The sequence below is a fragment of the Thalassophryne amazonica genome, chromosome 1 (assembly GCF_902500255.1).
Source record: "Thalassophryne amazonica chromosome 1, fThaAma1.1, whole genome shotgun sequence".
Lineage (NCBI taxonomy): Eukaryota > Metazoa > Chordata > Actinopteri > Batrachoidiformes > Batrachoididae > Thalassophryne > Thalassophryne amazonica.
The window spans coordinates 133299396-133312058 of NC_047103.1; the positions used below are offsets into that span (position 1 = coordinate 133299396).

The window sequence follows — 12663 nt, forward strand, 5'->3', positions numbered from 1 at the left end:
GAAATCAGAAGATTCTCTGCCTTCAATGAAAAACTAGATGTCACATAATTTCCTACTTCTGAATTCAGAAAATACTGACATGATAGCTACTGGTCCTTCAATACATAAGAACCAGTGCAATTATTTACCTTTATCATCACAGTGACATAGCTTGGATCACACACCCCCACCACTTATTTGAGAATAATAAATTCATGTCATTTAACAAACCTCAACACAAATATGAGGATGGGGGAGGTCTATTTCTTCAATATTAACAACTGAAATCAAGAATCAAAGAAAAACAACATATTACAACTGTCTCAGCTAATTGAAGAACTTATGAAAATCAATAACTCAAACAAACTAATCTCTAAACTATTTACACTTACTTTTAACTTAGACAACAGTCTGAACAACCAAGTGGGCAAATGACCTGGTCTTCCCTCCCAACCCTGACCTCTGGGAAGAAATCTGTAAAAAACATCTCTCCATGACCACTAACTCCAATCTGCAGCTTATACAATATAAAGTCTTACACAGAGCCCACATGACTCAAAGCACAATATTTTAAATGGGACTGGCCAACACACATATCTGTTCACAGTGTATGCTATGTAGCACAGATACAGTTGTATGTAAAAGTTTGGGCCCCCCTGATGATTTCCATGATTTTCCTTTACATATCATTGGTTGTTTGGACATGTCTGTGATAGTGGTGAGAAAATGTGTGGGCGTGGCAAACAGAGTGCAGATCTCAGACTATATACAGTTGTATGTAAAGGTTTGGGCACCCCTGATGACTTTCATGATTTTCTTTTATAACATCATTGGTTCTTTGGATCACCAATTTCAGTTAAATACATCATATAGCAGACAAACACACTGATATTTGAGAAGTGAAATGACGTTTATAGGATTTACAGAAAGTGTGCAATAATTCTTTAAACAAAATTAGGCAGGTGCATAAATTCGGGCACCCCAACACAAAAAAACAATACATCAATATTTAGTAGATCCTCCTTTTGCAGAAATAACAGCCTCTAAACGCTTCCTATAGCTTCCAATGAAAGTCTGGCCACACAGCCACACAGCATGATGGAACCAGCTCCAAATTTTACTGTAGGTAGCAAGTGTGTTTCTTGGAATGCTGTGTTCTTTTTCAGCCATGTATACCACCCACTGTTATGTCCAAATAACTCAATTTTAGTTTCATCAGTCCACAGCACCTTATTCCAAAATGAAGCTGGCTTGTCCAAATGTGCTTTAGCATACCTCAAGCGACTCTGTTTGTGGTGTGTACACAGAAAAGGTTTCCTCTGCATTACAGCATCATACAGTGCAAAGTGTGCTGTATAGTTGAACGATGCACAGAGACACTATCTGTAGCAAGATCATGTTGTAGGTCTTTGGAGCAGGTCTGTGGATTGACTATGACTGTTCTTACCATCCTTTGCTTCAGTTTATCTGAGATATTTCTTGGTCTGCCACTTCAGGCCTTAACTAGTACTGTGCCTGTGGTCTTCCATTTTCTCACTATGTTCCTCACAGTGGAAACTGACTAGTGTTATTATATTATGGAGTGGCTATACGCCCAACTGTTGGGTCAATAAAGTAAATTCGCGAGCATATACGCCCAACCACAACTGACCAATGAGCGTGCTTGTAAGCTCATTTCCGGTTTCAACGTGGGAGGGAAAAAAGGCAGATATTTTCTCGCCGGCTGCGGGAGGGTTGCGCGCAGCCCGCGGAGGAGCTGTGATCTAAAGTGGTTCTGTTTGGCTCATCACACGCAGGGAACAGTGTCAAACTAACACCATCTTACAGCCAACAAGCTGCATTTTGTTCAAAAACTATTTCGTCGTTAACAGGCTTCCGTTCAAAATGCTTATGAAGTTTGTTTTCATCCATCGCAGTGTTTTCGCAGTAATTAAAGACAGCGCCATTAAATGTGTCAATAAAGCCTTAAAAAGTGGTGTAAAAAACGTAGTTTAGATGCACAAAACGTGTCAAATACACGATCATGGTTGGGCGAATAAGACATTATATTTATCTGCCCAATGGCTGTGCATGTAACGTTCAATGTATGACTTATCTGCCCAACGGTTGGGCGAATAAGGTAAGACATTATATTTATCTGCCCAACGGTTAGGCGTATAGCCTTTGTCATTATATTAATGATGCTCAATAAAAACTAAGTATTCAAAAAATAAACAAATAAATGTAATAAAATCAAACAAGTAGACCATGAATAAAAACAATGACCAACCTCAGATTGTGCTGTCACAGCGAGTGAATGGTGAGCACCAGCTGCCACACGCACCACCTCCTGACTGTTCAAGCTCTTGATGCACACCGGCTGCAATCTGCAAAGACACATTCCACCATCATCAAGTGACACATGATTTGAACACAACATCAGAACTCCCTACTCTCTTGCTTAGCACCATTTTGGTAATCTATTTTTTCCCCTCCAATAGTACTATTACTGCTGCAGGAATTTCTGTTGTATGAATCATTTTATGCAGTTATTCTGAAAAAAAAAATGTCATTGCCATCAACACATCAGCAAGACATCGATCATGAAGTTTTGGTTTGTTGTGATGCAAAGGTCACTGTTGTGGGACAGATTCTTATGCTACACTATAAAGTCTAACATGGACAGTTTACATCAATAAGGTTTGGAAACTACTTCCCGCCCCCCAAAAAACCTCGAAATAAATATGAATTAATTATTCTGAGGTGGTTTTTACTTGTAAGTTAACTTGAGGGAAAATGTGGCAGTTTCCCAGAACAACATGTTACAATTTATTTTGCTTGCCTGATGATGTCGGTGCAAATCCTCCGTATAAAAAAATTGTTGTGTCTATAATTATACAGCATTACAGAATACCATATTATAATCAAAAATGGTAGTTTACAGATGCACTGATGTTGAGCTGTACTGTTGCATGGATGCCCCTTGGACCATTTATTTAATCTGGAGGTATTCCTGGTGCAACATGTATACCATCTTCAACCACTGACTTCAAACAGGGGTTTTTCTGCCGAATATGTCATACTGAGCATGGCCGCTAAAATCTGCAAAAGAACCTGTGGCTAAAGTCTCCATTTTAGCTCCATATAGACCACAAAGAAGGTCTAGATTTGATTCTATGCATGGAATGGGGCAAGGATCAATGCATGTTGTAGTGTTCAATAAAGAAATAAATATGACATATGAATTAAATGTTGCTGAATTACTGGTTACGGCAGCAACAGCTGCAGAAACAATCGGTGATTACACGCACATTCGTACCTGGCCAGGTTGTCTCCATGGCCCAGCTGTCCGTGCCCACCATGGCCCCAACTCCAGACTTCTGTCTGCAGGGTGGGAAACACCTCCTGGGCCTCAGGAACCACCCCTTGCAACAGGCCGAGGGCAACGGTGCGCACCTTTGGATAACCAGCTTTTCGCAGCAGTCGTGGAGACACTACATACAAAAGAAAGCAAGATCACATGGACAGAAAAAGCCACATAAACTAAGTGAACAAACCTTAAGAGGATTATTGCTGAAAGACCTTCAAAAAATAATATTTTAACTCTGAAATGAATGTTAACTTTGTTCTCAATCAGAAAAACAATGTTTTTATTGTTTCTGTCACCATTCTTATTAATTGTACTTTCAGCAGCCCCTGGCTGCTTGGGGGTCACTACAGCAGATCTGGCACAGATCAACATTGGGATTTTGGCAGAGGTTTTACATCAGATGCTGTTCCTAACAACTCCGGTTCTACAATGAGAAATATGGTCACAGTTCCTGGTGTTCCCAAGTGGTCTCCAGACAAAGTACTAATCAGGACCTTGTCTTCTTCACGCCCAAGATTCAATAGCATCAGGTGAGCACCAAGTGGCACAGCGAAAGTGAATCTTTCAGTCTGTAGTGTGTTAATAAAAAATATTTTTCACATTTTTTCCAGACCCCTCAATTGAGTTGTTTTTCTCAAAAACTCAAAGCCCAAAGATATTCCAATTATAAGTAGAAATACACTCAGAAGGCATATACGAGAAAGTATTTTAAAAATGAAGATCTATTAATATGCCCAATGTCTACAAATAAATTGGTGTATAAAACATTTTCTCTTTTGAGAATATCCACTAAGCAGTGGTATAGGCACATGGTTTTTTCGAGGTATAGGGAGGAGGAAGGGTGTTAAGGGTTAGGGTGTTTTGTTGATCATTGTTTAATTGTGTGCACTTTATTTTTCTATCTTGTAAATATGTAGTATAAAATCACATGCACTGCATATGTATGTAGGTATGTATGTATGTATGTGTATATATGTATATATGTATGTATCTACACTAGAGATGTTTATGATGATGGGACTTGAGTTTGTGTTGTAGCCAGATGATGCGACGTGCGAAGCCTCCGCTCCTCTTCCCATGACAAAAACTCCTGTAACAGTGGAATGTGCCATTCATTTCCAAACTGGACGCTGTGTTTTATCCGGGATGTCATCTGGGTAGCACAGGAATTGTGAAAAGACGTGGACATCAGCACTTTTTCGGCACACTGAGACAGACGTGCGGAGGAATTCCGCGCGTGGCGGCGGTGCCGCATGGCGCAAAGCAACGCCGTGATAAACCTCACAGGACATGTTCTGGCATGTCCAGGAACATCCACAATTTCTCGGATAATCACTCGATAGATAAACCACCAACAGCTGTCTGAACGCCATCTCAAAGCCGTCCTGTGAGACCAAAACTGAGGTGGTTTTGTCTCGTTCCAGTAGAGAATCCATCGTGATGAGCAAAGCCTCCGCTCGGCTTTCCATGACAAAATCTCTTGTTAAAAGTGAAATCTGCCGGAAAATGGTTGATGTCCAGCTCTTGTGATAACCAGAGAAATTGCACACGATGGTCACGGATCCATACAGCCATGCGTTTAGAAATGAAATGGTCGCTCAGCCTGTCAATGGCAGCTTCAGAGCACGGCGCACCACCAGTTGCTCTGGGCCGTCCTTAAAGCGACGGTAACACTCCGTAATCTCTTTGAAGCCCATAACATTTTCACCAAAAACCATCTGAATTTCTCGAATGGTGTCCACTTTGATGTCCCTCACAGTTTCTGAAAAAATTTTGATCAAGCAAAGCGGCAGTCTCTGAGCCATTCCTAAACAATGAAAAAAAAAAATGAGAGGGGTGGACCACTCCTCACTCAAAGCCTGCTCACAGGCGAATGACGCAACTGACAGGCGTGAAAAAACTCATGCATGTGCACGAAGGTTCAAGCTTGGCTGACGCAATCACACGTGATTCAAATCCATATGGTTTTTGAAAAAAATATGGAAATATGGGAAAAAATATTTTATTAATAATATTTTAATATTTTATTATTAATAATAATAAAGAAAATAAGGTCGGATACTTTTCTAATAGACCTCGTATTTTTCAGGGTATAAGTCACTTTTTTTTTTTTTTTTTTTTTACTAGTTTGGGAGGCCCTGCAAATTAATATTCCCGGGGTGACTTACATACCAAAAATTCACAAGCTTGTTGTTAATGATAATAATAATAAAAAAATTATTATTATTACATTGACTGTTTATATAGAACTTTCCCAAGAATTAAAGTACTAAACAAAATAAGCTCCAATAACAAAAGAATAAATGCCAGTAATAAAAAATGTACTACAACAATGCACAAATAATCTGAAATTAAAGAGCTCATAACACAGAAAAAAAAAAAATGCAATTTATAGTCCTGTGTGACTTATACTCCAGAAAATATGGTAATGGTATTCTGTGGTTTTCTGAAATTTGTAAGAAAATCAGACTGTTTTATGAGGTTTTAAAAAATCATTTTATTATAGACTGCACATTGCAAATGTATGTTGTGAACATACCAGTGAGAAGTATGCTTTTTAAAAGATGTTTGCAACTTAATCAATGTTTCTCAGGTCATTTGGGTGGGTGGGGAATGAAATCTTGATTTTATTTTTGTTGAGATTAAGAATGGACTAAAACTATGTACAGTACTTCAACTTGAAACAGCCGGTACAAAGTTCAAATGGACAAACAAAACGTTATCAATGAACAGGCTTGCAAACAGATGGAGAACATGTGAGGATCAGATGAGTCATGTGATGTCGAACACATGCTGTGAATAATGCAGACGGCTAATGAAGAGAAGCCTGCAACAGCACACAAGAGCATACAGTGAGGTTGGGAGTGTGGGAGAGATCTCAAAAAGAATTCAGCTTCAAAAGGTAAAGGGGAGTCCTTCGTGATGGTTATTTATTTTAGTCCAAGGGACAGTAAAAGTTGAAGCTAAGGAAACAGTGCAGCAGATTAAAGACAAATCATGCTGACTTCCTGAATGTGTCCGTGCCATCATCCTTTCAGAAACCTGCAGACCCCGGTACGCGATCAACAGTCTACAAATGTCCACATGGGAGACGTGTGGCCAAATAAATAAATAAACAAAAATCACTGAAAAAGAAGGAAAAGTGGCTTATTATCTCCAACAACCAACCAACCCATCAAAATGTATGCAGAATTCTGGCCACTGAAAATCTGACGCTGGAATAAACAAAAGGTTTAAATTAAGGGAGTGGCTATACGCCCAGCCATTGGTTCAATAAAGTAAATTCGCAAGCATATACGCCCAACAACAACCGACCAATGAGCTTGCTTGTAAACTCACTTCCGGTTTCAACGCGGGAGGGAAAAAAGGCGGCTATTTTCTGACTGGCTGCGGGAGGGTTCGTAGCCCGCGGAGGAGCTGTGATCTAAAGTGGTTCTGTTTGGCTCATCACACCCAGGGAACAGTGTCAAACTAACACCATCTTACAGCCAACAAGCAGCATTTTGTTCAAAAACTGTTTCATCGTTGTTAACAGGCTTCCGTTCAAAATGCTTATGAAGTTTGTCTGTTTTCATCCATTGCGGTGTATTTGCAGTAATTAAAGACGGCGTCATTAAATGTGTCAAACATACGCTGCAATAGAGCCTTAAAAAGTGGTGTAAAAAAGATAGTTTAGATGCATAAAACATGTCAAATACATGATCATGGTTGGGCGAATAAGATAAGACATTATATTTATCTGCCCAACGGTTGTGCATGTAACATTCAATGTATGACTTATCTGCTCAACGGTTTGGTGTATAGCCTTTGCCTTAAATTAATCTGTTTCTTAATCATTTTTTTTCTTAAAAGTTTCTTTACAAAATATAAAGAAACATTCTAACTGCCTTGATGTGTGAACTGTTTGGACACATGAAATGTTTCAAGCTGGAGAAAATTGAGTTTGAAGGTTAAACATTAATACCCTTGGAAGTTAGCTCTCAACTATCACAAAGGTCACCTGTGAGATACAACATTATCTGACATGTGTGATAGCTGATTGCAGACATTTGAGAATGAATTTTTCAAAACCGAAACCCCTACGCTCCTGTACAAGGCACTGATAATCTACGATCTAATGGGTATCAGTATAATGGCAAATCACAATGAAATATCTTAAAGTAACAATTACCATTTCAAGTTTTAATTAACTAAACTACTGCAGTTAATTACCATGGTGTGACAAGTTTACAGGATCATCAAAGTCTCCCAAAGCAGGCACTCAGACCTATTCCTTTAATGTTAAAAGCTGCCTTTTTTTAATAACATTTTTGATATATAATTTTAACATGATGAAGACATTATTTACCGGAATAATTTTGGTAACTACAATCATGACATAAAATTGTCATACCGATTACAGATCTAGTTGTTTTACCCTCTCTTTTATATGGATCAAAGATCTGGGTCACCTACAGCACAAGAGGCACCTTAATCCTTTGTAAGTCTGCTATTATCACAGTCTTTACATCTTCACGATGAGCTGGTTGGACTACAGAAGCTACTGTAGCTTAAGCAGCTCTCACACCACATTTTTCTGAGCAGCACCTCAGCACGGCTTGTGTGGAGGAGGTTGGTATGTTTTGTCGAGAAACTGATTAAACTGAAGATGTATCTTTGTGAGATAGGTTGGAAGGGAAGCATGGTGGCGTAGTGATGAAGAGGGTCACAGGTTCACTTCTGACCTGGTCCTTTCTGTGTGGAGTTTGCATGTTCTACCCATGTTTGGTTGTGTTCTGTCTAGGTGCACCAGCTTCCTCGCACTTCCAAAGACATGCAGGTGAGGTGAATTGGTGACTCTAGATGACCGTAGGTGGCAGTGTGACTGTGTCTGTCTACATGTGTCAGCTCTATGACAGATTGGCAGCTGTCTAGAGTTTGCCGCACCTCTCACCCAATAAGTGATTTGCGAATCTTGATCCGCACAGTGCACTGTGGGATTGGATAAAATATTGGCTACCACCGCTACCAAACAAACCAATGTAGGCATGGGAAAGATGGCAGACTGCAATATAAATGTGAGTAATCAGTGCAGTTTAGATTACTTTAAAAATGTGTAAATTCAATGGAATGAAACTTTTTTTTTTGTAATTGCTAAGGTCTTCATGTTCATGGGAAACGCAAAGGCAAACATTGCATTAGCACATAGCACAGCTTTGATGGAATTGCTATACCCGACCCCCTAAAACTGATGAATAGATTGCCAAACATACCAGTGTAAACATATATGCACATATTTGTGAATATTTGATGGAAAATAATGAGCAAGTTCTCTTAAAGTAGTTCCACAAATACTTCAAGGAAGGCACGTCTTGTCAGTGTTTACCACAGCAATGTTCCACTCATGTTATTAAACTGACTGCGATAACTATCATTAGCAAACTCACTATTTTAATCCATCTCTTGCACCCCTCTGGGTTTTTCTTCTCTGTGGGAAAGTTGCTGAGTATCACACTGGCTTTTACACAACCATTCCAGTCTACAATAACCGTTAGCAGTCAACAACAGCACAATATGCACCTGTCGAATTTACACTTCACCTGAACTTGAGTCTTATGGTTTAACGCAGTTAAAACAACACAGCTCCCATAACAGACATAATCAGGCTACCTGGATTTTGTAGCCAAGCAAGAGAGAGGCTCAGAGACTGAGCATGCACAGTAGTAATGCACATGTTTGGGCTAGACTCCTGGCCACGTTGACCAACCCACTCTGAGTGATATGATACAGACTCGAGGCAACCAGATGTCTAGCTTTCATGTCAACCGCAGAATAACTACCCCGAGACATCAAGAATTAAAAACAGAGTAGACTCCGAGATCATTGCGAGATGTATTGAGCTGCCTTGAGCCATCCTGAGTCTTACACATGTAACAGCCAAGTGAACCAGCAGTGATGTAGTTATCGACATGCACCATGTTTAATAGGTAGGAGACGGTCTGTGAACAGATGACCTTCAGCTGCCAAATGAGGCCTTTTATTGTCAGCTCAAGGGCAGAAAAAAGATCAAGCAAGAAACAGACAAAGCGCTATAAGAACACCCTTAAAGCAATACTAAAGGAGGGCAAAACTGATGTGAACCACTGGTCCTTGAGAAGACCACCTGGAGAGCCTTCATTCATCAAGGAGTGGATTACTTCAACCCAGGAGGAAACAAATTTAAGAAGAAAAGAATGAATACAAAAGTGCAAGCTCTTCTGCCTGCGATTCCTGTGCCAAATGGATTACAAAATCTGAGCACACCAACAATTCCACTGATGACAGAAGACAAAGCCTCAGTTTTGAGGGCTATAAGACAAGTGTAAACTCAAAGCCTCAACTGCAACAAAAAACTTGCAAGAAAAATGGTGACATGCAGACAGTATGGATTTTGCCATGCTTCAAAGCCAAAGCGTACACATACACACACAAACTGATGTTGACTTGTACACAATCATACTTACTCAGCAGACTATAAGAGGAGGATAAGAGGTGAACAGCGTATCTACCCTGTGAGAAGAGTCCAGGAAGGGACAGGCGGCGCCCAGGGCCTTCAACATCCTCTTCACGGATGTCACCTGTGCTGGAGCTCTTCTTGCCATGCATGGAGTCCTCCTGACGGATGCGTTCTGTGGTTCCCTCACACACCGCCGGGACACCCCCCACAATCCCTTCAGACCCTGATCCACCCGAAGGCAGATAAAAGCTCATCATCTTTTTAAGCGATAACGCTTCATAGGTAGAGGTGACACGCTCACCCACGACTGATGCGCAGGAGGTCACCAGGCTGTTGAGTGTGGAACTAGGATTTGTAGAGGCAGTGGAGGTGACAGTGTTTGCTGAGGGCTGAAATAAATATATAAAAAAAAGAAGAATTGAGAATTAACAAGTAAACACTCTATAATGAAAAGACTGTGTAAGAACAGTATGAGTACAATAAAGGCCCTTCTTATAAACAAACACACAGTCGTGGACTAACACACAAAATATGATATACAGGTGCGTCTCAAAAAATTTGAATATCGTGAAAAAATTCAATTATTTTTGTCAGGTATTTCATAGTGAAAACTTTACATGTTCTAGTTTCAATACATAGAAACGAAAAAGTTTAAATCATTTTTTATTTTAATTTTGATAATTATGGCCTATGGCTCCAAAAAAAATTGATTTTTTTTTTTTAAATACAGTATAGTCCCTGAAAATATACTTTTTGCTCACATTTCAGAAAGTAGATCCAACACACCACATGCCACTCCCTGAAAAAGCCTCAAACTAACAACCATCTGCATGAGAAGGAACTACAGAGTGTGTACATATATACTGGACAAATCCTGCATGTCACCCATAAGTTTTCTACAGAGACCCAAAGCAGCAAATGTGACGTTTGAGTCTGGGTGTCGTCATGCTGACATCAGCGGCAACGCTGATTCACAGTAAACTCATTGATGCAATAAAGGGGTGAAGTTTGGGTAGCTCAGTGTGTGACGAAAGAAGCCTGAACACAACCCTCTCTTCGAGTCCAAACCAACTAACACGTCAGCGTTGGTTTGGGTGTTTATTAAATCATATTTTGGAATACAGCGGGGTGCTTCCCCTAAAGATTTGCTTTCTTCTGGAAATTAAAAGTTACGAGTACTCATTTTCCAAGTATTCGTGCATCAGATGACGCTACCGACATCTTCGAAAAGTGCCAATGCTGTTAGGGTACAACATTAAATCCGATGAGAATTCGAATCAGTGTAAATATTGCAGCAAAAAAAAATCTTAGATGATCAGTTAGGACATTTTATCACATAACAAGAATGAATAAATAAGTAAGGATTAAACAACGAGAAGCCGTGCATTATACTGTTTGACTGCACGACACAGTGTCTAAAACACCATGACGCGAAGCGGAATGAAGTGCATTCAAACCGTATAACGCACTGCTTTGAGTTGTTTAATCCGCTTATACCATGGTCCCACACAGTGAGCTAACACACAAATATTTATTTAAGTTAACAGAACTTGATAAAAATGCGTAAGTATTTGGGACTATTTTATGCCAGTCTCAAGACATTTTGCCTCCGATGCGCTTACCGAGTCTGCAGGCTCGCACTACAGTGGGCCACTCACACACACATACATACATACATATATAGATATATATACGTATACACACACACACACAGTGAGGAAAATAAGTATTTGAACACCCTGCAGTTTTGCAAGTTCTTCCACTTAGAAATCATGGAGGGGTCTGAAATTTTCATCTTAGGTGCATGTCCACTGTGAGAGACATAATCTAAAATAAAAAAAAATAAAAAAAAATCCAGAAATCACAATGTATGATTTTTTTTAAATTTATTTGTATGTTACTGCTGCAAATAAGTATTTGAACACCTACCAACCAGCAAGAATTCTGGCTCACACATACCTGTTAATTTTTCTTTAAGAAGCCCTCTTATTCTGCACTCTTTACCTGTATTAACTATACCTGTTTGAACTTGTTACCTGTATAAAAACCACCTGTTCACACACTCAGTCAATCACACTCCAACCTGTCCACCATAGCCAAGACCAAAGAGCTGTCTAAGGACACCAGGGACAAACCTGTAGACCTGCACAAGGCTGGGATGGACTACAGGACAACAGGCAAGCAGCTTGGTAGAAGACAACAACTGTTGTGATTATTTATTAGAAAATGGAAGAAACACAAGATGACTGTCAATCTCCCCCGGTCTGGGATGCCATGCAAGATCTCACTTTGTGGGGTAAGGATGATTCTGAGAAAGCTCAGAACTACACAGGAGGACCTGGTCAATGACCTGAAGAGAGCTGGGACCACAGCCACAAAGATTACATTAGTAACACATGATGCTGTCATGGTTTAAAATCCTGCAGGGCAGCCAGGTCCCCTGGCTCAAGCCAGCACATGTCCAGGCCTGTTTGAAGTTCACCAGTGACCATCTGGATGATCCAGAGGAGGCATGGGAGAAGGTCATGTGGTCAGATGAGACCAGAATAGAGCTTTTTGGAATCAACTCCACTTACCATGTTTAGAGGATGAGAACAACCCCAAGAAAACCATCCCAACCGTGAAGCAAGGGGGTGGAAACATCATACTGGGGGTGCTCTTCTGCAAAGGGGACAGGACGACTGCACTGTATTGAAGGGAGAATGGATGGGGTCATGTATTGTGAGATTTTAACAAACAACCTCCTGCCCTCAGTAAGAGCATTGAAGATGGGTCATGGCTGGGTCTTCCAGCATGACAATGACCCCAAACACAGAGACAGGGCAACTAAGGAGGGGCTCCGTAAGAAGCATTTCAAGGT

At 40.2% G+C, this 12663-nt stretch overlaps 1 protein-coding gene across 5 annotated transcripts in view; it reads right to left on the bottom strand.

The window, feature by feature from the left end:
- Window positions 1-12663, bottom strand: part of als2b (alsin Rho guanine nucleotide exchange factor ALS2 b) — a 112313-nt gene that overhangs the window by 72265 nt on the left and 27385 nt on the right. For 4 of the 5 annotated variants that reach the window (XM_034174888.1, XM_034174870.1, XM_034174904.1 and 1 more), the window contains 3 exons: window positions 9811-10192; window positions 3278-3452; window positions 2249-2345 (listed from right to left, as the gene is read on the bottom strand). In XM_034174888.1, the coding sequence (XP_034030779.1) occupies window positions 2249-2345; window positions 3278-3452; window positions 9811-10192 (654 nt within the window). The remainder of the gene's footprint in view (window positions 1-2248; window positions 2346-3277; window positions 3453-9810; window positions 10193-12663) is intronic. The other variant, XM_034174897.1, reaches the window with a different exon arrangement.